The following is a 26155-nucleotide window of genomic DNA, read 5'->3' on the forward strand; positions in this document are numbered from 1 at the left end:
CAAAAATAAGACAATGCATAAGGCAGCTTGTATATGTTAATTTTCATGTTACCTTAACATGTTTGTGATGAAAAAATAAATAAGCAAAATTAGTTCCAGTTTCATTCATGTGAGTATAATTTAATTTTGTGAATGATTCTACATAGTAAGTAATCTCAATTTAGTGGTTTCAAAGGAGATTTTAAAAAGGAATTCATTATGGTTTGTGCATTATGTCACTGGCACGACTGTAAGATCCTAAAACTGGCATAACTGACTGACTGAGAAAGTCAAACAAATTGCTAAATTGGCAAAAGTAGCTCAGCTATTGTAAAATAAATTAGAATTATTATATTTAAATATACATTTATCTGACACTTTTATCCAAAGTGATTTACAATTATGACTGAGTACAACTTAAGGAATTGAGTGTTACGGGCCTTGCTCAGGGACCCAACAGTGGCAACTTGGCAGTGGTGGGGCTTGAAGCATCAACCTTCTCACTACAAGTCAAAGTAGCTTAATCACAGAGCTGCCACGAAGTCATTTCTTAATGCCTTCTAAATGCCACTAAGGTATTTCTTAAAATGTACGCTCATTATGAGTAGTTTAAACTACCTTTACCAATAACGGATTACTGACGCCTAATCAGAATTTGTGTCAGAGAGCGTATGGAGCTTTTAATTTGAAAGGTGCTTAGGTGAGCCGCCATAGTTCTGTAGTATTCTCCCCGGCTTGGTCCTTCCCGGTGTGGTTGAGTCCAACATAGCGCAATCATGGTAAGTATCTATTTGAATACGTTATATTTGACATTATATTTGGCCGCATTGCGCTGAAAACCACAGTAATGTTGTTCAACACTATAAGGAAACATTACTTTATGCTTATAAGTCTTGTAAATGACGTAAACTCTCTAACTCAGCATCGTTGGGTGCTAATTTTGAGAGACGCACATGTTGGCCGGTGTTGGGCTTGAGAAATGCTAGCGAATAGTGCAGTCAGTTCGGGTGCTTCCTGATAATGTATTTGCAAAGATACCATGTACCAGTTCAGATTTGTTCATTTGTTTGTTAGATTTATGGCAAGGATTGTAGAAAGCTTTGCCCTGCGTCGAAAGGTTAGCTTGCTAAGCTAGCTAGCTAGCTAGCTAGCTGTCATTGTCCATTGTTTTAATGTGCGATTTGTTAGCTAGCTAGCAGCTTAGCTTGCTAGTGAGCCAGGCAGTATGTCTTAACACAAGCTTTCAACATTTTTATTAGTTTGATTTTAGAGTATTCCTTTTGAACTGTTAAATTGCATAACTTATCCCCGAATCTACACGTTTCCTCAAATCTAAAATATTAGCGCTACCTTGCCAATTAGCTAGCAACATCTAGCGCGCATAACGGAGTTTCTAGTGGTTTCTCAGGAGAAGAGGGAGGAGTTGACACGGTACTGAAACTGGATGTTCTATCTTAGCTTACCTAGCTAGATGGTTAACTTAAGATTTTTTTTTATCTCGACGCTAGATAATCGTGATATTTTCTTAAGAATTTAGTGCATGTGGAATGTATTGCTATAGTATTTGCAATGTGTCTAACAGCTTGATGTTTTTATGTTTGAAGGCCTCCTTATCTATGGCCCCGGTGAACATCTTCAAACATGGAGCTGATGAGGAGAAAGCAGAGACTGCTCGTCTGGTAAGTAACTCTCTCTGAGCATTTACAGTAGAAATCTCTAGTTGTTTATCTCACTCTTTTTGACCTTCTTCTAAATTGCATTAATATTGTCAAGGAATTTGTGCTAGGTTAATAATAAACAATTGTGTTGCTAGGAGAGTTAAAACAATCCATCAACTTGAACAGGTTTGTTTACCATGTGCTGTTTTTCTGTTAGTCTTCTTTTGTTGGTGCCATTGCTATTGGGGATCTGGTGAAAAGTACTCTTGGACCAAAAGGAATGGTAAGCATAGTCATGTTTTCTTATTTTGAATGTATTTCAAATGTTATGTATTACTTTCCCATGGAACACATTTTGTGTGTACTTGTATAGCAATGCCATCAATTATTCATGTTTCTTTCAGGACAAAATCCTCTTGGGTGGTGGACGGGATGGTTCTGTCACAGTGACCAATGATGGCGCAACTATTCTGAAGGCCATTGGTGTGGACAATCCTGCTGCCAAAGTGTTGGTTGGTGAGTATTGCCTCTATAGACCCCAGACTCAGATGTCAAATAGCAGAGGTCCTAAGGATACAGTACAGCAGGGTCACAGCAAGCATTAAGCAATGTTTCGCTCAGTTCAACAAGCCAATGTACATCATCTTGGTTTCAGATATGTCCAAGGTTCAGGATGATGAGGTTGGCGATGGCACTACATCTGTGACAGTGCTGGCAGCTGAACTGCTAAGGGTGAGGCTATTTACAGTGCTCTAACTATATTCAAGTGTTCCCTTTAATAGTTGGATAAAGTTTTTTAGAATGGTAAATTCCTGGCCATTCTAAAGCTCCTACAAAACATTTGTTCATGCCTTTAGTTATTGCTGTTCTGTGGCTCACTGGTGATGTCATGCCTTCATTGTGCACTAGGAAGCAGAGTTGCTGATTTCCAGGAAGATCCATCCTCAGATCATCATCTCTGGTTGGAGGAAGGCTACGCACGTTGCTCGTGAGGCCCTGAAGGAGGCTGCAGTAGACCATGGGTAAAAACTGCAGTGTTTGTGATCACCTGAACACCAACATACTGCAGTGGCAGATGACGTGCTATTGCTGTGCCGCTTATCCTCTCTTACATAATCTGTTACTATTAGGCTAATAAGAATTACTGATCAGATTATTTCTTTCTTTTTCCTACATTTTGTCACACTGTTGGTAATCTCCCACCAGAGTTGTAGGTCTCTGCAGAGAGAACAATTGTTATCCACATAGTGGAATTATTGTTGCTTGAACCTGCATTGATTGCAGACACTGATTGCCAGTGCTATTGCTGGGAATCAAACTGGCCCCAGCAGTAAAATTCAACTTTTGCCTTTGTAGAAAGAATACTTTAGCTAGGTTTATGAACAGCAAACAGCCTATCTGTTGTGAAATTTGACTGCTTTTATCTGGGTTTATTTATTTATTTTACATAGTCATAACTATTGTAATGCTGAGGTTTTCTACATTTACAGTAACGACCAGGCGAAATTCCAGGAGGATCTATTAAACATTGCCCGCACCACTCTGTCATCCAAACTGCTCACACATCATAAAGACCACTTTGCCAAGCTGGCTATGGAGGCAGTGCTCAGACTGAAAGGCTCTGGCAACCTGGAGGCAATCCATGTCATCAAAAAGCTGGGAGGCAGCCTTACTGACTCCTACCTGGATGAAGGTTTGAAATGGAATCAGTTTAGCTTGTGTACTGTTTGCTTTTGTAGTGAATGGTGAAAAATGTGTGCTTACTTGTCAGTTTAAATAAGTCTTTTTGAGAGTATCATATATGGGATTGGTTTTGGGTTTTGCATCTTAGGGAAATTCAAAATGGTTATCAATAATGGATAGCTGGAACGTGTTTGTGTTCTTTTTATATGTGGGGAAAAAAATCCAAAACAGGATTCCTGCTTGACAAGAGAATTGGCGTCAATCAGCCAAAGAGGATTGAGAACGCAAACATCCTCATTGCCAACACTGGCATGGACACAGACAAGATTAAGGTAGGCCTTCCGCTTTTCCATTGGCCCTGCCACTCATTGGGGAGTGGCACACACTTCCGATGCCAAGGCTGAGCCCCCTGACCAACGCCATGTTTTGCTCCCGCAGATCTTCGGCTCCAGGGTGCGTGTGGACTCCACAGCCAAGGTGGCTGAGATCGAGCTGGCTGAGAAGGAGAAGATGAAGGAGAAGGTGGAGCGCATCCTGAAGCATGGCATCAACTGCTTCATCAACAGGTACATGTTGAGTGTGGCCTCAGCACGGCTGGTTGGGCATGGCCTTGTCTGACTTGCACAGAGGTGTTCAGGGCAGCTTTAACGTAGTGCAGTGATGAGCTCAAAGGTGGGCGATGTATGTTGTTTAAATTCTGTATAAATGGTAATACCATGGAGGTCATGCTAAATTGTGCCAATCTTATTTATACAGATTAGCTTAAGCTGTGCTTAGTTATTAAACACTTTACTGTCAGATGTTATGGTGTTATGATCTTGTTTTGTTTGAAGATGTTGAGGTCGGTGGTGATTGCATTGATGTTCCATACTAATTAAAACAAGTGATTAACCTTACATGAAAAAGCTATAAGCACTGCTTGGGGGTATGCACTGAAAAACAAGTGTTTGAACAAGTGAGCACATCTTGAGTGTAGGCACTAAATCCGCTGTTTCTCAACTTTATATTATTCAACTTAGACATTAAACATTTTAAGATGATCTGCCACTGCATTAAGAACATTTTGATTCCTGCTCAAAATAAATGCTTAAATGAGTTAATATTGTCAATGCAGTAAGATCATTTAATTCAATAAGATACTTAAGTGCCTCAATAGGTTGAATATTTTTATAGTAGTTGTGTAATTAATAAATTCATAATTCATCCTAGATTTCACTTGCTAAGATGTGTTTTTTAGTGTCTGTTATGTAGTAGTTTTGCTGTTTATGCCATACCATAGGGTTAACACCCGTTTCATTGTTAAGGGACAAAGGAAGGTGCTACACTGTTAAATAATTATCAGCTAGTTTTTGAAGCTGTTTGAAAAGCTGTTATGGATCAGTGTTTTTGTACACCCTCTGGCTGGGAGTCCATTTTTAAGCATTCTGTGCGTTTTCCCTGCCCTCAGGCAGCTGATCTATAACTACCCTGAGCAGCTCTTTGCTTCTGCTGGCGTCATGGCCATCGAGCACGCCGACTTTGTTGGAGTGGAGCGCCTGGCGCTGGTCACAGGTATGCGGGAAAATGCATACATTAAGGACAGGTGTTGGTATTTAGTCACAGTAAGGCCAGAACTTCTTTTAAGTTTCTTTCTTTTTTTGCTAAACTCTTTCCATCCTGCTAGCTATGACTGTAATGGATGCAACTGTGACTTCTCTGTAATCTGCAAATGCACATTTAAACCCCCACCTGGTTTATTTCCAACCAGGAAACTTTTGTGCATGCATGTGGTCCTCTGCCTCAGTTTTTTTGCGGGTACAGCACATAGTAGGGTACGTTTAGGGAGGATATTTTGGAGAGAGATTTGGATAGAGGACGTGGGACCGAAGGGACGGGCTGGACTGTAAACATGGCTTTAACTCTGGCGGCTTTGACAGCGGATGGTTTCCTTGAACAGGTGGGGAGATCACATCTACCTTCGACCACCCTGAGCTGGTGAAACTGGGCCACTGCAAACTTATTGAGGAGGTGATGATCGGAGAGGACACCCTCATCCACTTCTCAGGAGTGGACATGGGTGAGTCCCTTTTTCAGGTTTTTTTGGAGACTTCTGCAGGCTGTGGAAATATTTGTAGCACATTGTGAAATGGTGAAAATGGATGTACTGGCTTCTACAAAGGCAGCATTTCTTATGAGTGTATTTATGTTTGGTGTTGTCTCCCAGGTGAGGCCTGCACTATTGTTCTGCGCGGGGCGACTCAGCAGATTCTAGATGAGGCCGAGCGATCTCTCCATGATGCTCTGTGCGTTCTGGCTCAGACTGTTAAAGAGACTCGCACTGTCTATGGTGGAGGTGAGTGCAGTTTTCTGTCCTGCCTGTTTAATCGTACACCCTCCATCCTCCTTCCTAGTTTAGTTTAGTTTAGTTGGCCTACAGTAAATAAGTGGTTTCTCTCTCCCCCATCTCCAGGTTGTTCTGAGATGTTGATGGCCAAAGTGGTAACAGATTTGGCCAACAGAACCCCCGGCAAAGAAGCTGTGGCTATGGAGTCCTTCGCTAAGGCACTGAGAATGGTGAGACCGCTTGTCTCTCACATCTGGAGAGCTGCAGATGAGGATTTCTATTGGCTTTTACTCTAAAAGACAACACAACACATCTGCTCCCACATACAGTTTGACTTCTCCATTGTCTGTCAAACTGCTAGTTTAGGCTAGCACGCTGTTGATTCTTGTATTTGATTGTGGTTAGAAAAAAGTAAGTTTACTTATTTATTTTTATTCTGACTAATGTACTCTTTGAATCTGTTGGTAGTTTAAGTTCTTCCTGTTGGAGGTTGACCTAATGATTCTGTGGTTGTGTGTCTGTGTGCGTGCATGTGCTCTAGCTGCCAACCATTATTGCAGATAATGCGGGTTATGACAGTGCGGATCTCGTGGCCCAACTGAGAGCAGCTCACCAAGAGAACAAGACCACTTATGGCCTTGGTACCACCAGCTCCAACCCACACATACACCCTCCACACATCTAAGAGATCACTTTGATCTCCTGCTCAACTTTCACAATCCTTTTCCTACTCTGACATTTGGATTATTAGTCTGTGCTTTTAGGAGCTGGGCATAGTGGCGTTATTTTTGCCTTTATGAAATCACTTGCTCACTAAAGTCTTCATTAATCTTTAACCTTACACAATTACATTTAGATGTTTGAGAGAGTTTGATTTTGATCATCAGCTGTTTTACATTGTTATCCAAAAAATAAAAAATTTCCGAGCCATTCTGGTTGAAAAAACATTTTAATTGTTTTTAGGATACGGTATCTCTTTGCAGGTTTAAAGGGTTACATCTTGCTTTTAAAAGCAGCATGCTCCTAGATTTGCTATTCTTAACTCTCTACCTTCTGTACCTTCAGGGTTCAAGATCGCTGTAAGCTTCCTTTCTGACCTCTAACCTTTTGCCCGTTCAGACATGACACGGGGCATGATCGGTGACATGGGACTCCTGGGCATCACAGAGAGCTTCCAGGTGAAAAGGCAGGTGCTGCTTAGCGCTGCTGAGGCTGCGGAGATGATCCTCCGTGTAGATGACATCATCAAGGCTGCGCCCAGGTGAGTCTCCATGGCTGATTTTCTCTCTCTCTCTCTCTCTCTTTCTCTCTCTCTCTCTCTCTCTCTCTCTCTATCTCTATCTCTCTGGCCCAGTCACATTTCACAGGGAGAGCTCACAAAAGCCTTGAATGCCATAACGGGCCTCTTCAGGTTAGTTTTCATCTGGGTTCCTCTTTCATTTCCATAATGAGTTCTTTGACACCGGAAGCGGTTTTCCGGCGCGGAAAACACCTCTTCGCTGTTTGGGTGCCAGACAGCATACCATGAGGACTCATTGCCTGTCCTCTTTTCTTTCAGGAAACGAGTACCTGATCATCACCCATGCTAAGGCAGGCTGAGGAGCAGAGCAGCAGTGCGGGGGGGAGAGCCTGCATATTTATTACCATCAACATTGCCTGCTTTTGACTTTGTGTTGCTGTTAACACTGTAGAGGCTGCCTGTGTGTCAACCAAAATGGCAGTGGTGTTTTTTTGTTTACTCAGTAATAAAACAATACAATGTTGTCTATGTGCCATTTTTGCTTTTTTTTCAGTTTTACTGATTTGCTGATATGGTAAGTCATATTGTTGTTTGAAATTATTAATGCAATTATTTGTATTAATAACAGTAATTTAATTGGCCATGTGTTGCCTGATTAATGCGTCCCTTATCAGTTTTTGCGTTTAGATGACCACTCGGTTCTTTTCTGAGTACAGTGTTCACCCACATAAAATGATAAAGGTTATGGCAGTCTGGGGCTTAATTCAGTTTGAAAAATGCAACTGGGGATGTTTTTATTATTTTGCTGCATTTCTTTAATGTTTAAAGCTTTTGGGGATAAAAAAAAAATTGAAAACAAAAAAATGTAATCATATATTTGTCCTTGTACTTTCAGCAAAAAAGTGCTTAAGGTATGCTATAATGAACATGGCAATATATGCTATAAGAGTTTCCAACAATAGTGGGTTTACAATAACCTTGAACCTTTTTTGTGACATGATTCACAAACACCAACCCAGCTGTGATTGGCTACAGAATGACCAGGAGCTGACTGCAGTCAGGTCATCTCTTGTGTGAGACTGTGTTCACATCAGACTGGCAAAGTCTGACAAATACCCAGCATGAAGCAAACACTGCTCCTGCTATGTTTCCAATGCTTTGCACATGGCCTTGTAAGGTAAGGTAATGGGGATGGATAATGCAGTTTTAGTACTCATTTATTAGAACTTCTTTCATGTATACAAATGTTTAAATAGTGCTTAGCATTCTACTGCTAAACATCCTGTCTGTAGGAAGGTACATTTCTGGGTTTTTGTTAGTGTGTTTAATTCCATGGCTATTGAATCTAAGGGTACCTCTGTCAAAGATGTTGTCTCTGAGGAGTCAGTTACGAGCCACTAACCAGCTGGATAACTTCATGATGAACCACCAGGTGGATATTTTCTCCCGGCGCTATTCGCAGTGTTACCCACCCACCTTAGTGTCTCTCAGACTGGGCAAAGCCTCGGAGAGACTGTACAACTTCATGGATGTGAGTGACAAAAGCTTTCAAGTGCTGTAACAAATCATTGAATTAACTAAAAATTGAATACATAATGAGCAGTTCTGGTTTGTATGAGATTTGAGCTATAATGAGAAGTGAAATTAAGTCAGACTGCATAATGCAATAATCATATGAAAAAAAGCAACTGAGTCATTTGGTGACCACTGTGGTGGAAGACAAATTGACTTTGGTTTTTATGCCATTTATATTGACATTGAGTCTTATGTTTACTGATGTACTGAATTTACTGGGCTACATGTGCACATATCTTGCTTTATAACTACATACTAGAATCCTAACTTTTTAATCAGTGAATTAATATGTATTGTGTGCTATAAGGCACAGTACTTTGGGCAGATCAGTCTGGGAACACCAGAGCAGAACTTTACTGTGGTGTTTGACACCGGGTCCGCGGACCTGTGGGTCCCCTCCTTCTATTGCGTCAGTCAAGCATGTGGTAAACAGATACATTCACTATTCGCACCAACTAGTAGCAGCAACATTTTCCATTCATCACATGTTCATAAATTAACTAAGGTTATTTACATTTTGAAATTAAACCCAAATCAATCCATGTTTGTTCCTGACAGTGACCCAAACTGTTAGGTCACCAGGTCACTGTGTTCCTTTCCTGGCACAGAGTCACACAAGAAGTTCAAGGCCTTTGAGTCGAGCACCTATGTTCACGATGGCCGAGTGTTTGGCATCCATTACGGCTCTGGACACATGATGGGCATACAGGCTAGAGACATGCTCAGGGTAATGCACCACAGAAGTTTGTTAGGTCAGGCCCTTGTTCTTTGAGTGTTATTGTGTTTTAACTGGAAAAAAGTTGATAATGTCTACATTGTGAGTGTTAATGTAAATTATAGTTTCCTTCATCTGACAATAAATAAATGACAAAAAAGAGACAAAACTTATATACACATGGATCACAAATACAATATGAACACTAAATATAATTTAAATTATGCAAGAGATTATAGGGTAAGCATGAAGTCTTCCTAAATTTTGATCCCCGATTTAATTTCAATTGAATTAAAAAGGTTTAGCATTCTAAAAAAAGTTCTTCATGTAAGACATACCGTATGCGTGGCTTGAGGCACACTACCATCAGTGGTCACCTGAGGCAGTGACCCATCAAGACATGTACTAAGCTGCCATGCTGTGTAGGTGGGCACAATGACCCTGGCGAATCAGAACTTCGGCGAGTCAGTGTACGAACCAGGCAGTTCCTTCGTCATGGCCAAGTTCGATGGGGTTTTGGGCCTGAGTTATCCCACTCTGTCCAAGGATCTTGGGCTGCCTGTCTTTGACAACATGATGAACCAGAACAAAGTGGACCAGCCCGTCTTCTCCTTTTACCTCAGCACGTAAGCACAAACACAAGTATTAACATCAAACAGAAAGATGTAACGCCACCAAATATTGTTTTGAGGTTTACATGTTTATAATATGTATTGAATAATGCTATTTATTCTCTATTTATACTGGTATTTTTGACATTTGTGATGATGATGATTAGTGTTCATGCACTGCTTTGTCCCAGGAATGCGAGTAATGGTTTTGGCGGGGAGCTCTTGCTGGGGGGTGTGGACGAAGAGCTCTTTGTCCCTCCTATCAACTGGGTCCCAGTCACCCTAAAAGGCTACTGGCAGATCAAAATTGATGAGTTAGTTTAGTGTCTTGTTTGCCTCATTTCTTTATCCTGTGTCTCAACATGACATGAACAAGTAGAATTAAAAAGATATGCTATTAGCTAAAGTGGATTATCATTTTGCTTCTACTTGCAATGCACTTAAGAATGCATATAAATGAAAAATAATACTCTAGCAGTTAGCACAACTGTACACTGTCCCCCTGCCCCATTTTGGTTTAGAGTGAAGCTTCAGGGGACTACTACTTTCTGTCGTAGCCACAGTTGCCAGGCAATTGTTGACACGGGAACCTCTCTCATCTCGGGGCCGACTTTTGAAATCCAGATCCTTCAGCAGCTCATTGGAGCTTCCCCTACATCCATTGGAGAGGTGACACTTTCCTGATCAAAATACTCATCTGCTTTGTGCTGTGTTACTGATGTCTACTGGTAAAGCTATTAGTAGACCATCTACTACTAACACATTAGTAAAACTTACTTTGCTCTGTGTTTCAGTATGTGGTAAATTGTACTAGAATCAGCAGTTTGCCTGTGGTGTCTCTTGTACTTAATGGAGTGGAGTATTTCCTTACTGCAGAGACATATGTGAAAAGAGTGAGTATACATATGATATATCTTAATAACTACTTAGTAATTACTCTGTTCACATACTCATTAGAATCACTATATACAGCATATCTTTATGAACAATGAACAATCTTAATAAACAAATTAATTAAACTGATTCAATTAAATGTATCATTCTTTCTACCTCCTTTCTTCCCTGTATAGGATATAATATATAATAAAGAGATCTGTATCAGTGGATTCCAAGCAACAGATGTGTCATCTTCAGTGGGGCATATGTGGATTCTGGGGGACGTTTTTCTTTCTCAGGTCTACAGCATTTATGACAGGGGTCAGGATCGAGTTGGCTTTGCTCAATTCTCTGACAAAGTCAAAAGGTCAGTCTAATGATTAATGGAAAGCTGCAGTGCTCACCAACATCCTGGTGGAAATGAGCATCAAGCCCAAAATATGTTTGAATAAAATTGACTTGTCTAAATATAATCATACGTGAGTCACTGTGATCATTTGTGACACTGAAAAGCAAGGTATGGGCTATCCAGTTGAGGCCAAACGATTCCTTGCACTTGGCCTAAAAACATAATGTCTCATTGCTCGTACATACTTTTTTTAGTTAATTCCACAAATTTTCTATGAAATTCAGCTCAGAGCTTTGTGATGGCCACTCAAATACTTTGTTGTTTTTGTGTAATTTTGGCATACCTAAGGAAAGATTAGAATCATTGTCCTGCTGGAAGACCCAGGTATGGGAAAATTTTAAATTCTCTGGATTACCCTTTTCCTCCACGCACAGAGCTGATCACTGTGGCAAACTAACTGGAGAACTCCTCTGGAAGGCTGGGGCATTTGCAAGCTTCAGTCTGGCTTTTTTGGGATCCTTGCTTGCACAAAATGTCAGACATTTGCAGTGTGAGACATATTCGTGGATGTAGACACATTGGTACCTGATGCCTTTAGAACCTTTACTAGTTCCAGCTGCTGTTGTCTTTGAAGCTTTTGGAGCAAAGTTAATTTCACTCTGGGAGTTGATTTATTTAATATTTGCATTTGGTACCTTCAGTTGTTTGGACATTTAGTCTAAGGAAGTGCTGGAAGGCCCTTAAATACATATAATTATATAATTATAAATATTATTTTGACAATGTCCTAAAAGACAAAAAATTAATTTCTGGAGTGTTCATGAATGTTTAAAGAGACAGTCGCCTGGTTTATATATAAAGTTTGGACCCACTGGAAATCTGATATAGTGAATTAAAGCTGAAATAAGTCTAATCAATTTTTTAATGACATCTGATATGAATAAAGTAGATGCTCTAGATGACTTGCCAAATAAAATGTATGGTAACATTAAATGTGTGAATTTGGGAAAAACTGGCTTTGAATCTCTGAGCTGTATATATAAGGTTAATTGTGTCCCAGGCTGGTGTAAGACTTTTAAGTAGAAGCCACAAGCACAAGAAAATAGGCATACTATACAGACAGATAAAGATGTAAACACGTAATATGTATATAATATGTAATATGTATATAATATGTAATATGTAATAAATATGTAAACATAAATTTTTGAGATTGTGATAACTGTGATGACGTCTGGTACTTTTATGGTGTGGGAAATTCACATCTGATGTTCACATATAGGAATTCACATGTATGCTGAAATGAACAAACATTTTGTAAGACACTTATTTTTGCTCAGTTGATTCTTTTTTTTTTTTTTTTTTTTTTTTTTTTTTTTTTTTTTTTTTTTTTGACGTTAGCACAAGAATGTCCTACCATGCAACCCACACAGCATTGATCGCTTCAGAAGGCCCAGGTCTCTGGAGCATAGCTTGCTGAGCAGGGCTGCCTGCTTCACACTGAAGCTCTTAAATGACATTTAGTCTGTGGAACCACAATTGAGCCACTGCAAGAGGAAACCTGACTAAATATCAAAGGACCCCCACCTCTCTCTACCTTTGTCTTTCTTTCTTTAGACTATACTATAGTCTATAGGTTGTTTGCTCCAGAACATTGGTGTTCTGGTCTTTAGATTTCCAGCAAATGTCAGGTTACAAAATAACTGCTGAATCATTTCTCCTGCTGTGCTTGGGGATGACTTGTCTGGCTGTAGCTTTTTTCAGGCTACAGGACCAGTTTAATTTTGGGTTAGTTAGAGATCTTGACTGTATAGTTGCTTCATATAATATTATATGAGCTTTGTTTAATATACACATCTTTTGGATAGACTTGTTTTCATTTCCTTCTTTGCTGTGGTTCTCTCGCTATATATAGCTCAGTTTAGTATGCTTGGTAATAGTAGGGTTGAGCCTGTGGCCCATTATATGTATGGTCACATTTGAAAATCTTTAGGCAGATTTCCCTACTGGAGCAATTCAGTTTATTAATGTGTTAGCTGGTTACTGGCCGATCATTTGCTTGTTTGGATGTGACAGTTTATCTTCTGCTGTATTCCAGAAGGACAGGGTACGGATATCTTCCATCTTCAGATTTTTGTCACTCTAACCATGAATTACAGTATAATAACACAGTTACTCCTCAGATGCACAAATTGTGTCGCTGTGATGAGGCAAGGAAACAATATACCATCTGATTTGCCTTCAGATGTCTGATGTAGGTAACCCTGGTGAGATATTGTGCAGCAAACAGCGAAAATGAAAGAAAAAATAATTAAGGGTGAACTTTGGGTGAAACTGGCTAAATGTGAGCAATCATCTCATCTTAGGACATTTTATGGATCATGGAATGGAAATTAATCAAATGGATATCGCAGAAGAGAAGGAAGAAGACAATACATTTGCAATGGTCAGTCACTGGTAAATGATATAATCTATAAAAAGAGGTAGTCCAGTCCTAAATTTAAACATTTAAACGTTTTATTTTTATGAATTTTAATATCTATACATGTGATGCTGTTTCCGTCCACTGGGCGGGGACATAATTCAGGAAGAACTGCACTGGAAAATAGAAGAGAAGAGGGGCTGGAGGGGAGGACGGTTGGGCAGTTGTGGTACCTTATCACCTTTATATCTGTGTACAAACATTAAACTGTGTGACCACTAATGAAAAGGGACAAATAAAATTGTGTGTGTTTGGTGGCCAAGAATACTTGACAGGGCATTTCTAAAAAAAAAAAAGAGAGAAAAAGAAGTTGCACAGGAAAATAAAGTGAGGCTTTTGGTGTAACCACCTTTAAGCGAAATTCCAATGCCCTGCCATCATTAAAAACTTTGTACAAAGCTTATAAACTACATTTCTTAAATTAGAAACACAGCAAGAAGTCTTAGATTAATTGAGTTTTTGATTGAAGTCTTTGATTAATTTAGTCATTGATTTTACATTCAACTTTTACATTCACATGGTGCATATGGCAGGCAGCAGCTGTTCTCTCTCTGGGTGGTAGAGGGATAAAAGGCCCTCAGGCCCGGCTGGGGCGCAGGCCTCAGACCCCCCCACCTCCTTCTGCACGGGGAGGACCCTTACTGTTCTCCACAGCCGACTCTGTGCTCAATTAAAACCTGGTCTCAGACGGTTGGAGATTATCTGTGAGATTGATTCTCACTTTCAAAGATAACTGTACCACAAGGAGAGGCCAGGAGACCTGCATTTTGTCTGCCTGTTATTAAATAATTTATTGAGCCCTTGTGCAGTGATGAAGCACACTGACTGATCTGACCTACTCTTCAAGGATAAAAAGTCTGTTACAGGCACACACACACACACACACACACATGCACACACGCACGCACACACACACGCACATTATTCAGCTCTACCTGTTGTTCCCCACTTTACATGCATCTTCATTTTCATCGTCTTTAATCCATTCCCCTTGCACTAATGACAGTACCACTATATTCGTATCCATATCAGCCTGCAGTTTGTAGCCCACACCACTTGAGTGTCTGCACTTGAGATTCATTATCAGCCATTGAGAAGGCCAGTCATTATCATGACTATAAAAGCATTGGAATTATTTAATCATCACTGACCTCTGATTTCCATCTCATGCGCCACCCACGCACGTTCATTCTGTGATGCACTGCTGCACAGTCCAAATGCATCTGCTAACATAGAGGCCTCATTACACCCAGCCATTTGTTTGTTATCAGTTATGATCTAGTATCCTGTATCTGATATTTAATGGTGTCTTTTGAGTGCAGTGAGTGGGAAGCCAGTTTAATGCATTCTGATATATTCACTCTTGTGAAATTCAGGAAGCTGTTGGCCTATAAAGAAAATGAAGGTATTTTCGAGTTCTATCCTCTGAGAATGGGCAAGGAATTTTCTTAATAGGACAGTCAAACTGATACTGATGTTATGGTAAGGTGTAGCTAGCACAGGCTGAAAAAATCATGTTATTTTGTATTTATTGTTTCACTAAGATATGATATTTATATGTTTTTAACACTCTTTTCCCACTCACACACACTCACTATTCTGTTCTTTCATTATTCACATTATTCGATGTTTAAAATGCAGAAGCTTCTTACTGGAAGAAAGGATGACCTTTGCCTGAAATGAGGACAATAAAATATAAATCAAGTTAAAAATGTTCAGTCTATTCTTCATTTCAATTTCATTTAATAATTCTGAATAATATGCAAATAACTTTGAATAACCTTTGGTTCCAAAATGTGCATTTTTGGTGTTTGTACTGTAAAGGTACCCCAATGTTGTTCAAAGAAAAACTCCAGAGTGTGTGTATGTGGATACTGATGAATTGTGAAATGTGTATGACCAAAATGAGCCTTTTCAGCATTAGCCAAATAAAGAGATCTGGATCTGGGAAGACTAGTTGACATATCATATGCTCATCCAACCCTGGACCATACTGTTCACAATAAGACCCCATAAATCCGCCCTTTTCCTGTTTTAGGTATTTAATGGACAGATTACCATTTTAGTCCTAACCTGGCAACCATCCAAGCGGTATCTGCACTATTGTGGAATAATGGAAGTTTTGTGACAAGCCAAGTGTGTATTCTGCTTTAGATATTAATGGTTGTGACGAGCCAGGTCCACCACAAGCTGGCCCTAAACGCAAAGTCAAATGCCCTGTGTACAAAAGTAGTTGCACTGTGTTCCTTAAACACGGATTTTTCGTTTGTTTAAAACTCTTGTAGCGTTTTGACCAATGTCTTATTTTGAAGACATTTCCCTGCAGTATGTAATTGATAGCAATGGGCTTGATCTTGTCGATAACGACATTCTCTGCGTGAACACGTTTGAATGCAGAATGCAAGGTTCCTTTTTTGATGTAAACTTTTTTTTTTTCAGGCTTCAGGATTGTGTTTCCTTTGTCTCATTTACTGCTTTAACACTAGAGGTAGTGATATACAAATATTGGCTTTCAAAAGATACAAAATGCAGAAATCTAAAAGAAACAGATTTTGCTAAGTACTGAGGCGTGAATGCCGGTTGGTGGGTGCATTCTCTGCCACACACTGGAACAGTTCATTGAATATCTAAGTAGTCAAACTTGAGTGCGTCATTACTAGCCTTTTCGGTCAGATTGTAGTTTACTGGGCTTGAGCATTCCATATCAGACCGAAAATGGTCACGAAGAGAAAATACGACTTAGAGCGCGAATTCTTCTTCTTTTTCCTCTTATCTTAAATTACATTAGCCAAATTATATTTAGGGAAACGAGTCGGGTGTAATGATTGGCTTGCATCATATAACTCCATTATAGCCTGGGGTAATGTATAGGCCAATTCGCTGAGTTTAAATTGAAATTTTATTAAAGGAACCGTATTAATGATATTGTATTTTTCTTATGCGTCAGGCTAGGTACAATACACAAAACGCTCCCTTTTCTATGATAACTCAATCTTAGGTTTTTAGTTTAACAGTAAAAGAGTGGGTCATTGCATTCATAGCGCTGGCACTCGTGCTTCGCGGAGACCGCATCTTACGTGTTTTACTAGTCCCTATTACGCGTTTTAGTAGTCCCTATTACGCGTTTTAGTAGTCGGTATTTGTCAAGGAGCCGATGCCCTACTTGAATCTAGTGATGCTGCGCCGAGGGGGTGAGTAGGAATCTCCCACAATGCCCTCGTGTCGGCAGCCGGGGATGGATGCTACAGTAGTAGACGTTTCAGCTGGTTAGCACTGCAGCGACCCCCGCTACCGTTATCGGTCTCCGGCCGCCTCTCGGTAGCTCCTGGACTACGTGCGTAACCGCGACATCGCGACAGCAACAGCTCAGTCCGCAGCGCGAAGAACTTTTAGCGGCCACCGCGGCCACCGATATTAAACCGTAACCTTCACCTCCGTTTGACGGGGAGAGGGGGTCCACTGCCGACCGGAGCATGGACCCCCTGGCCAAAGCATGCCCGTCACAGGATGACCGAAGCCCCCAGACCCTCAGTAACCGATTCAACGCGCTTGGAGCTGCTGGCGGGGAAGCGAGTGAGCAGGGTGGCGAAAGGGAGCAGGCGATGGGGGGCCGCGACAGTTTAAGCAGCTTCGCGGACGTGGAGGAATCGCTCGAAGAAAAACTGAAAGGTCTCGCGTTCAGGAAACAGACATCGTATAGGTAAGTGGATCGTTAAACTAAATTAACTGCAAAGTGAGCAGTTTGCTTAGTCTAACCACACAAACCCACACCATAGAACCTAGAGGATCTGCTACAAGGTGAAACATGTATATCAGTGTGTGTGTGTGTGTGTGTGTGTGTGTGTGTGTGTGTGTGTGTGTGTGTGTGTGTGTGTGTGTGTATATATATATATATATATATATATATATATATATATATATATATATATATATATATATATAAAATTATCAGGTAAAACAAACCTAAACAATTGTCAGCACGCGCGCACATGAAAGCGTGCGTTTCAATGTTGTCGATTAGTCGCGATTAGTGACCCCGTTTAATCAACCATTTAAACCGGACGTGCTCATCGTCGGTAGCACGACGTGCACATTGGAACCCATCAGATAACGATTTTGATGGATTTGCGTTTTGTTACATTTCGTGTTAATGTGCGTGTCGCTTACGGATAGATGATGATGGGGTTCAAGAGCTTGGTCACATATTTATTTCGTCCAGCGTGTGTGCGGAATTTCTTTAAAACGTCAGCCTACTGCTCTGGGATAAGGCATGCGGGGAGTTTCTGTCGGATTGCTTTAGTGGTGTAATCTAACATTCGCAGAGAGCAATACATTTATGCTTCACTGTTCTGTACGAACCGAAGCTTGGTATATTTTCTGTAACAGTAGGCTACATGGCTTGGACTACATTTTCTTCAGGTAGTTTCCCACGTGTGACCCTATGTAGTCTTTAACAGATAGCTTGTTTAGATAAAATAAAGATCATTTCTGATTTGTGAACAAATTCTCAGGGTCAAGGAATTATTATTTTTTTTTAATTGCTAACAAGCTTTGGGGCATATTTGTGTTGTATGGCCATGTTATACAAACCTCTCTGTAGATTGACTCCCTCAGAATTAAAGGATGTGTGTATGTGTGGAATTAATGTGGTGTAGTAATTCCAGTCCATTTGAAGGACTGAAGAGATAAGACCATATTGACAAGCCAACATCCACCCACATACACACCCATGCACAAACACACACACACACACACTCCGATTCCTGTGTTACCCGGCAAGCTTTTGCTGATCGTTGTGACACTTGCATTTGCTGAACCCACTGGTTCACTTAGACATGCTGTCCCTCTCAGTCAGTCTTGTCAACCAAATTCTCTTCAAGTACCAATTAGTCGTGACTGTGTGCTGTGTAATATTCATAATGAGACTCAACCACTTTGTAGTCCTTCAAGATTAAAGGAATACTTATGGAATAATATTCCATCATATTCCTTAATTTCCACCTCTATCTGCAATTTAAGGTTGATTACCACAAATAGTAATTTTGATGCATTTCACTGTGTTTATAAAGGAAAGTGAAAATAATAGAATAATAATAGAAAGCTTTTTGCAGTTATTGAGAAAGCCTAGCAACAACTGGCTTCAGTGCATTTTGAGTCAACAGGTTTTCCATTCATACAGGGAAACACACTGAAAGGACTTCTATTTGTGCCTAATGAGCAAAAAGCTAATTTTTGTCTAGAAGCCTAACAGTGGTTTTACAAGTGGATGAGGTGTGAAGTTCTCGAAAGGTATCTACACTTGCCCCTCAGAAAGACCTCTCGCTGGACAGAGAGGGGGCTCCTTTTTCATAGGACAGACATTTCTTTTTCATCCATTCTGTTCTTGGAGAACCTTGGCTTAGAGATCCCCTCTTGGTTAACAAGCATCCGAGTTAAGAGGAGTCATTATCCCCTGCTTCCCAACTCCTTTCTCTTGACCACACCAGCCCTCTGTTCTTCTGGGGTCATGGCTAATGATACACACAATAAAAGTCTTTTCTTCTCCATTTCCAGAAAGGCTCATGGAGCTAAACAAATAAAATGAAGAAACATACAAAAATAGAGAGAAAAGAACTGATTTTCCAGTGTCTTTAAGCCTCAGAAAAAGGTGCAACACTCCTAAAAATGGAGGAGAGGAGGCTTTGAACTTCTTCCTAGAGGTAGAGCAGTGTTTCTCTGCTACCACAATCTTTGAAGAAGGCATCAACTGTGTTTTTATAATTGGGTGAGTTATAGTGCAGGGATAAACAAGACGCTTGTGGAGGAGATTATGGAACACCAGGGAGGATACATGGAAACCCAGAAATTTGGTGCAAACTGAGATATTGGGGAACGTAAGAAAGGTCTCATGCATTCAGCAGCCAATCAGAGTCTTGATGATAGATTTTGCACATCTCTGATTTTATTTCTTAATTGTTTACCAAGCCGATAAGAAGGTCAGCACGCATGAAGGTTTAACCACTCTGTTCATTTTTCTGTTACTGCTGGAAGCAGTATTTTTAAAAGATGCACTTCTGAAAATATTTGAAGGTAGCTGAAAGGAAAATGGGTAATAAACAGATACTTTTAACTGTTTTTTGCCTTCTGTTTTTGCTTTAAGTGCAAGTGATGAAGAATAACCTTAAGTAACTTAAGTGGTGTTTGGTACACGTAAGGCTGCTACTGTCAAAATACACGATAGATCCATCTTTCTCTGAAGCTATCATATGTACACTTTTGACTTTGTTCGGATAATTTTTGGAAGGACAAATGAACACTCCCCCATTGTCCTGAGTGTTCTCTCTTAGCTCTTGATCTGGAAGCTTCTCTGATGACATCAGAGTGGTGGTTATTTTGCAGACCTGACAGTGTTATCCCACTGAAATGGATTTAGTAATTCGTTCCTGCTGAAATGGATTTAGTAATTCATTCTCTACAAGTGTTGTCTCTTATCGGTTCAGATTTTAATGAGGCCTCCAGTGCATTTTTCCATCTCTCAGACGGAGGCAGTGGGGCTACTCTGTGGCCCAGGCTATCTGCTGCTTGGCCGCTGCCGCTCATAGTCACGGGGAAGAGAGTGGAGCGTCTTCCTCTGGGCCCAGCGCCCAGTTGGAGACCTTTCCCCTGGGCGGGGGTTGGGGGTGCTGGAGAAGTGTCACTTCCATTTGTTTGGCATGCTTAGTTTGGGCATTTATGCTCCCTGAGGCTCTAGAGTTTTTATTTTTATTTTGGAACAGAGTAAATGCGCAGGACCAATATTAACTCAGTTTTGTGAGTGTGTATGTGTGTTTGCATGTGCATGTCTGTGTACAGTAAGTGCGATAACAAGGGGGAGGTGTTGATCATGTGCTACTTCCCCGCGTACAATCTCGATCTCTGTATCACACGAGCAGCTCCGTCCAAGCAGCGTCCGTGACCTGTTCTTCCTCAACGTGGCCTTTCCCGCAGCTGTCCCCGCTCCGGCTTCGGAGCGCGTGCATGCGCAAGCTGTTGTTGGGTTTGATGTTCCACTCATTTGCTGTGTGCCCAGTGGGAGTGGGGGAGGGGTGTGGAACTAGCGTGCTGCCTCTCTCCCGATGGCACGTGCAAATGAGGCTTTTAAGTAAATGGCTGTAATCTCTCCCGAAGACAGCCGTGTGTGGAGAGTGCCGGGGCTTATTCCCTGCAGTCTCACCCATGCTGCTCTCCTTAAAGGTCTTTTTGGGCCCCACCTTATTAGGAGTATGATGGTAAGAGACTTTTCCTCTGCTCCCCTGCCTAGCAGAGTGGCCAGTGGGTGGGTCCGCCCTGCTCCTGGCTGTCTCTGCTTGGGATGGGGGTGGGACAGGGGGGGTCGGTGTTCATTGGGGCTGTATCTCCACTCTAGGATCAGGATGTTCCATTCTTGCCTGTGTTTCTTCCTCTGTGTGGCCGTCCTTTCCTGACTGGGTCATGGTCTCTTTCTATTGCTCTCTCTCTCTTTCTGCATGTTCTCTCTTTCTGTCTTTCTCCTCTCTTTTCCTGTTTGTCTGTCCCTCTTTCTTTGTTCCCTCCTATCTTCCTCTTTGTCTGCCGCTCTATCTGTCATGCTCTCTCTATCTCCCTATCTTTTTCCATCTGTGTCTGTCTGTTCGTGTGTGCGTGAGTCTCTCTCTGTCAGTTTCTTTCTCTCTGTCCCCTCCTGTTTGCCTAGGCAAATTCCCTTTGGCTCCATCTCCGTGACTCAAATCCTGCACCTGGTGCTCTGGCACCTGCAGACAGCGGCCCCGCCGGAGGTGCGAGCAACTCCATCTCCCTCCCTCATCTCCCTCCCTCATGCCCTTCCTCCTCCTAGCTCTCCTCCACCCGCGGTGCGACTTAGCGCTCTCACCCCGCACACGCCGCTCACCTCGCCGACCGATCTAGAATGCCGAACAGTGCCACCCTTGCAGTTAAACTGGGTGGATGGAGACATATCACTCGATTTCAGTGTGCTGCAGGCACACAAACAGCAAGGGCATGTTATGTTGTTGTTGTTATTGTTGTGACTGTTGTTGTGGTCTGAGTGCCAGGCCTCACTTTGGCTTGCTGCTCGAAAATGAGAAAAAAAAGTACTGCGTTGCTCTGAATGCAAAGAAGGCCACAGATCTAAAATGGAGGCGGTTTTGCTGGGTTTAACGGCGGAGGAGGCCTGAAATGGCACTGTGGGCAGAAGACAGAGCAACTGCCCTGTGGCTAATCTCTTTACGAAATGAAAAGCCAACTAACCACTGCAAGGAACTGCCATTTCCCTCACGGCCTCTATGAGAAGAAGTGTGGGAAAGAAGGTGAAATTGAACAAAAAAGAACAGGGAAAAGGCTGATGGCCAAGCCTCTTTAGAAAGCAATCAGTGCAGGAGATCACAGGCCATTCTGTCTGCTTATAGAGCCATGAGAACTGTGATTTAAGAAAAGTCACTGGAACCACTCTGACACACACACACAAACACACACACCTTGACTATTAATGAAATACCTGGACCACGTGTCATGCCGCGCACGCAGACACAAACACAGACACACACACAAAGGCAAAGCCCTTTTCCATACCCAGTGTGCTTGGATTAATGGGCTGCTATCTTTAGTAGATGACATGACAGAGGGCCTGAGTTTTATTCATGATTTGAGCGCTGAGGCTGGGCATTAGTCTAGTGGGCCGTAATTTAACTGATTGCTACAGGAGCGGGAGGGTAATCCAACCTGCTGAAAGGGAACTGGAGCATCATGCTTCACTGCTTATTCATCCAGCTTTAAACCTCTTAACGCACTTTTAACGTTTATGTAACGTTCCGCCAGCATTGTGCTGTTTTGGCAGCCTAGCTGGCATGTTGTGAAAACGTCTTTCCCCCACTTGCGCTAATGGCAGTTCTCAGCGATGCGCACGCTACATGTTTGCTAGGCACTCGACAACCGCTTGAATCGCGGTGGCGAGCGAAAAGCTTCTGAACGCAGCAGCAGCGAGCGCCGCGCAGCTCCGAAGCCGGGGAGCACGGCAAGCCGCCTTCCGCAGTGTCGAGCATCACGGAGACCGGCGAGAAACCCGGCGACGGGTGCCGAAACCTCTGCGTGCGTTTCCACCTGCGTGCATCATACCCGCGCTAATTATAGCGCGTCCCTCTGGGAGGTCGAGTGTGTGTGTGTGTGTGTGTGTGTGTGTGTGTGTGTGTGTGTGTGTGTGTGTGTGTGTGTGTGTGTGTGTGTGTGTGTGTGTGTGTGTGTGTGTGTGTGTGTGTGGTCACAGGCCTATGGCAGTCTCATTTAGCAAATGATTAATTCAATTAGGTAGCCAGGTCCTCAGGTGGAAGAGCTAGTCTGGGAGGGGGTCATGTCTGGTTCTGTGGCCCAGTGCGGACACCTCAAAAGAGACCAGCAGTGCAAGTGGAAGTTGCTCACCACAGGGGCCACATTGTCAGACTGTTCAGAGGGTCATTTCAGCAGACTAAACAGCATTTACTCTTTGGCTGCTGTGACACTGTGTTTTAATTGTGCTTTAGCTGTAATAAATTATGTCTTCCTTATTGGCCATTAGTTTTAAGAATATGGCCTGTTATACAGTAAGGCACAGGCAGAATTAACTCATCCAAATAAATCAATGATCTGTTTATCACAGGATGTATGGCATTTTAATACTCTGACATTTTCTGTTTAAACACTCATTTTATTTTATACATTTGATGTATTTCTAATTTTAAATGTAATTTAGTAGTAGATAGATTTTTTAGTAGTTCCTAGCCTCTGTATGTATTAGCAGTCTGAAAGGGGGTGTCTGACTCTTCCTCCAGTGTTCGTGTCTTGGCACAAAAGGCCCTGAAAAACGGTGTGAAAATCACTTCACTGTACTGCAGTTCTCCACATGAGCTCGCATGAACCAGTCCATCTTTGCAGAGAAACCCAGCAGTGCAGCCTGTGCTCTCCCTGGGGCACACACAGCGCTAAACGTCGCAGCACGTACCCACACCCACAATAAACCGCGACATCTCATCTCAAGCTCAGTGGGATCTCATTTTGGGTTCAGCGGCACTGTGGACCAGCACTGACCATCGGAGAAGGAGGGCGCACCTCATCACAGGCCTGGCCCCGCCTTCCAACTCTCCCACCCTGACCCCACCCCCAGCTGGGTCTCAGCACTGCACACTGCAATTGGTCAGGGGTGCTTGAGGATCCTCAGGGGCAAATGGGCAAAACACCAGTGTGACACTCCAGCTGACTGAACCAAAGAGCAGCAGGCGTGACCCATGCAGCATCGGATTGTGTGCAGTGCTTACAGTCACTGGATTAATGGGGCAACTGCCTAAGAAGAAGATCTTTTAAGGATGAAGATAAAAACACAGTCATACCGCTCAGTCCCAGAGCCGAGGCAGCAAGAGGTTTGTCCACTCTGAGGGACTGTGGGTAAGTTAGAGTCGTGCACGTGGCCATGTTGGTGTGTGCATGTCGGTGTCAGAAATGACTGCGCTTTGCAGATCATACATCGTCCCAATGATGGGGCTATTTGGAGCAGATGGAGGGGCTAGAGGCGGCAAAGATGCGAACTTCCGACGCCTCCCCCGCACATGCAGCACCCACCGCCGAGGTTAATTATGGAGATGTCAGCAGCCAGGAGAGAGAGAACAGAGAGAGAGAGAGAAAGAGAGAGAGAGAGAGAGAGAGAGAGGAGGTTGATCTAGATGCAGGACTGGGCCTCCTACATACACTGCAAATGATGCTAACCACACACACACACACACACACACACACACACACGCAAAAAGCAGGCCATCACATATAGATGTAATTATACACTGCGTTCCCACACTCTCCCACTCGCTGAACACTGCACTGGCTGACAGGCAGCAGCACTGCAGGAAACACACACGACAGGGTACTGTCACACACAGGATTATGAAGATACAGGTTAACACAGTCTCCTAAACACATACACATACTTAATCAGATCTATGAACGCATAGATTATCACTTATTCTCTTGCAGTATAAATTAATGACACAGCAGACAACGACTGAGGCATGAGTGTGAGTGTGTGGTGTTTTGTATGTGTGTGTCTGCCGTGTTAATGTTGTGGCTAAGCTCTGGGGGACTGACCTGAGGGAGGACTGCTGACTTCCTGTGATTGTTGTTTTCTCCATCTGTGCACAGACACACACACACACACACACACACACACACACACACACACGCATACATACACACACACACAAACACACATGCATATACATATATATATATATGCGTGTGTGTGTGTGTGTGTGTGGCTGTGTGCGGCTGTGTGCTTGCATGTGAGGTCATAACCAGTCAGGGAAAGGACACAAGGACTACAGGGGGTCTAGACCTTTTCCCTCCAAACACAAGGAAATGAAGCACAGCTGTTTACAAAACTAAACTAAACAAGACATCACAGGCAAAACCAGACAAAAAAAAAACATTACAGTGTGGTTGCCTTGTGTCAAGACCATTGCATGTTTGTAGTGCTCCTGAATATGAACAAACAGTAAGAAATGAATCATTTCTAAGTAATAAATTAGAGCTTTTAAGTTGTTCATTAATAGTCATATGTTAATATGCCTGAGAAAGTGGTTTGGCTTTGGAGGCAGCAGATGCAGCAAATCACTACAGGTGATGAGATGGAGAAATGGAGTCTGCTGAGCCCAGAGTAAGCCCAGCCCTCACCCATGTCCCCACTTACAGGCCCGCCCACAGCCCCGCCCACGGCGCCGCCCATGTCCTCACCTATGGCCCCCACCTGCGTCCCCTGCCAAAAGTACCCCAGCACACAAACCCCCTCTGTCCCAGCACCCCGAGCCAGAGGCCAGTAGAGGATAGTGGCACAGTGGATTCGCAGTGGTGCCGGTGCTCTCTTTCTTTGTGAAGGACAAGGAATGTGTGAACCGCAGCATCTGTGCTACTGAAAACCAAAGACATGACCCAATTTGGCCCTAGAATGAAAGAGAGAGAGACAGACTGCTGGACAGTCACGGAAAAAAGAATAGGAGGCAGAGGGTGAAAGGCCATAGACGTGAGACGCTCCTACGGGAGATGGAGATAAAGAGAAGAAGAGAAGTCTCTCAGCTTGCCACCTCTTTAATCATTAACCTCCACACTACACCCACCATCAAAGCCTTATTCATGCCTCCATGCCCCTGCATGCATGTGTGTATGTGTGCTTACCATGTACCTACGCTGTGTTTGCTTGCGAGCTAAGATGATGTACTTAATGATGATGAAGGTTTTTATTTTGTAACAGGGATGAAAGGGGTCCTGCGTGTTACACCTTAACATCAGCTTTGCTGTCACATTGGTCTCCCTCTCTGTCTTTTTCTCTCTAATTCTTGAAGAGCTTTTCATATATTGAAGGGCATTTCCGACAACCCCTAATTCCTCCGTGTACAGCCAGTGCACCACATGTAAACGCAGCCCTGTGGGCCTTTAGCATTCTGTAGGTTTCTGTCTGTGGTCCTTGGGTTGGTTTATGTGGTAAGAGAGGTCTATCCTGGAGGTGCAGGCATCAGCTCCTGAGGTCTCTGTCTAAGGTGGAGTGTGGAGTTTGGCCAAATAATTTGGCCCAGTGCATTGCAGTTTAAACACAGTGATTAAACAAGGGACACAAAATTAAAGGTGTATTTAACAAACTGATGTCTGGTTACTGAAGCAT

The 26155-nt window shown here is 42.5% G+C and overlaps 3 protein-coding genes across 8 annotated transcripts in view; all 3 read left to right on the plus strand.

The window, feature by feature from the left end:
* The first annotated feature begins 674 nt into the window (after window positions 1-674).
* Window positions 675-7407, plus strand: cct2 (chaperonin containing TCP1, subunit 2 (beta)). The gene is made up of 16 exons (XM_027003903.2): window positions 675-758; window positions 1584-1658; window positions 1855-1920; window positions 2042-2153; window positions 2293-2369; window positions 2547-2659; window positions 3128-3330; window positions 3552-3652; window positions 3759-3886; window positions 4768-4871; window positions 5257-5376; window positions 5524-5652; window positions 5770-5873; window positions 6185-6284; window positions 6763-6904; window positions 7202-7407. The coding sequence occupies exons 1-16, from the start codon at window positions 756-758 to the stop codon at window positions 7230-7232; spliced, it is 1608 nt and encodes a 535-aa protein (XP_026859704.2). The 5' UTR covers window positions 675-755; the 3' UTR covers window positions 7233-7407.
* Window positions 7408-7513: 106 nt separating this feature from the next.
* Window positions 7514-11116, plus strand: nots (nothepsin). Its single transcript, XM_027003876.2, has 9 exons — window positions 7514-8060; window positions 8234-8414; window positions 8766-8883; window positions 9067-9185; window positions 9600-9799; window positions 9976-10098; window positions 10306-10453; window positions 10579-10677; window positions 10855-11116. The coding sequence occupies exons 1-9, from the start codon at window positions 8005-8007 to the stop codon at window positions 11035-11037; spliced, it is 1227 nt and encodes a 408-aa protein (XP_026859677.2). The 5' UTR covers window positions 7514-8004; the 3' UTR covers window positions 11038-11116.
* Window positions 11117-16171: 5055 nt separating this feature from the next.
* The window catches only part of dgki (diacylglycerol kinase, iota), a 43350-nt gene continuing 33366 nt past the window's right edge, over window positions 16172-26155 (plus strand). For 5 of the 6 annotated variants that reach the window (XM_027003869.2, XM_027003872.2, XM_027003870.2 and 2 more), the window contains exon 1: window positions 16172-17191. In XM_027003869.2, the coding sequence (XP_026859670.2) occupies window positions 16965-17191 (227 nt within the window). In that variant the 5' untranslated portion in view covers window positions 16172-16964. Of the gene's footprint in view, window positions 17192-23798; window positions 23899-26155 lie in introns of those variants that run through there. The other variant, XM_027003873.2, reaches the window with a different exon arrangement.

The sequence above is a fragment of the Electrophorus electricus genome, chromosome 7 (genome assembly GCF_013358815.1).
Source record: "Electrophorus electricus isolate fEleEle1 chromosome 7, fEleEle1.pri, whole genome shotgun sequence".
Lineage (NCBI taxonomy): Eukaryota > Metazoa > Chordata > Actinopteri > Gymnotiformes > Gymnotidae > Electrophorus > Electrophorus electricus.

What these genes read in the sequence shown, in the direction of transcription:
- cct2 (XM_027003903.2), top strand. An exon ending in TGGACACAGACAAGATTAAG is followed by an intron (nt 3,653 to 3,758) that starts GTAGGCCTTCCG and finishes TTGCTCCCGCAG; the next exon opens with ATCTTCGGCTCCAGGGTGCG. An exon ending in CAAGACCACTTATGGCCTTG is followed by an intron (nt 6,285 to 6,762) that starts GTACCACCAGCT and finishes TTGCCCGTTCAG; the next exon opens with ACATGACACGGGGCATGATC.
- nots (XM_027003876.2), top strand. Translation starts at nt 8,005, where the DNA reads ATGAAGCAAACACTGCTCCTGCTATGTTTCCAATGCTTTGCACATGGC. An exon ending in GACTGTACAACTTCATGGAT is followed by an intron (nt 8,415 to 8,765) that starts GTGAGTGACAAA and finishes GTGTGCTATAAG; the next exon opens with GCACAGTACTTTGGGCAGAT. An exon ending in CCCCTACATCCATTGGAGAG is followed by an intron (nt 10,454 to 10,578) that starts GTGACACTTTCC and finishes TCTGTGTTTCAG; the next exon opens with TATGTGGTAAATTGTACTAG.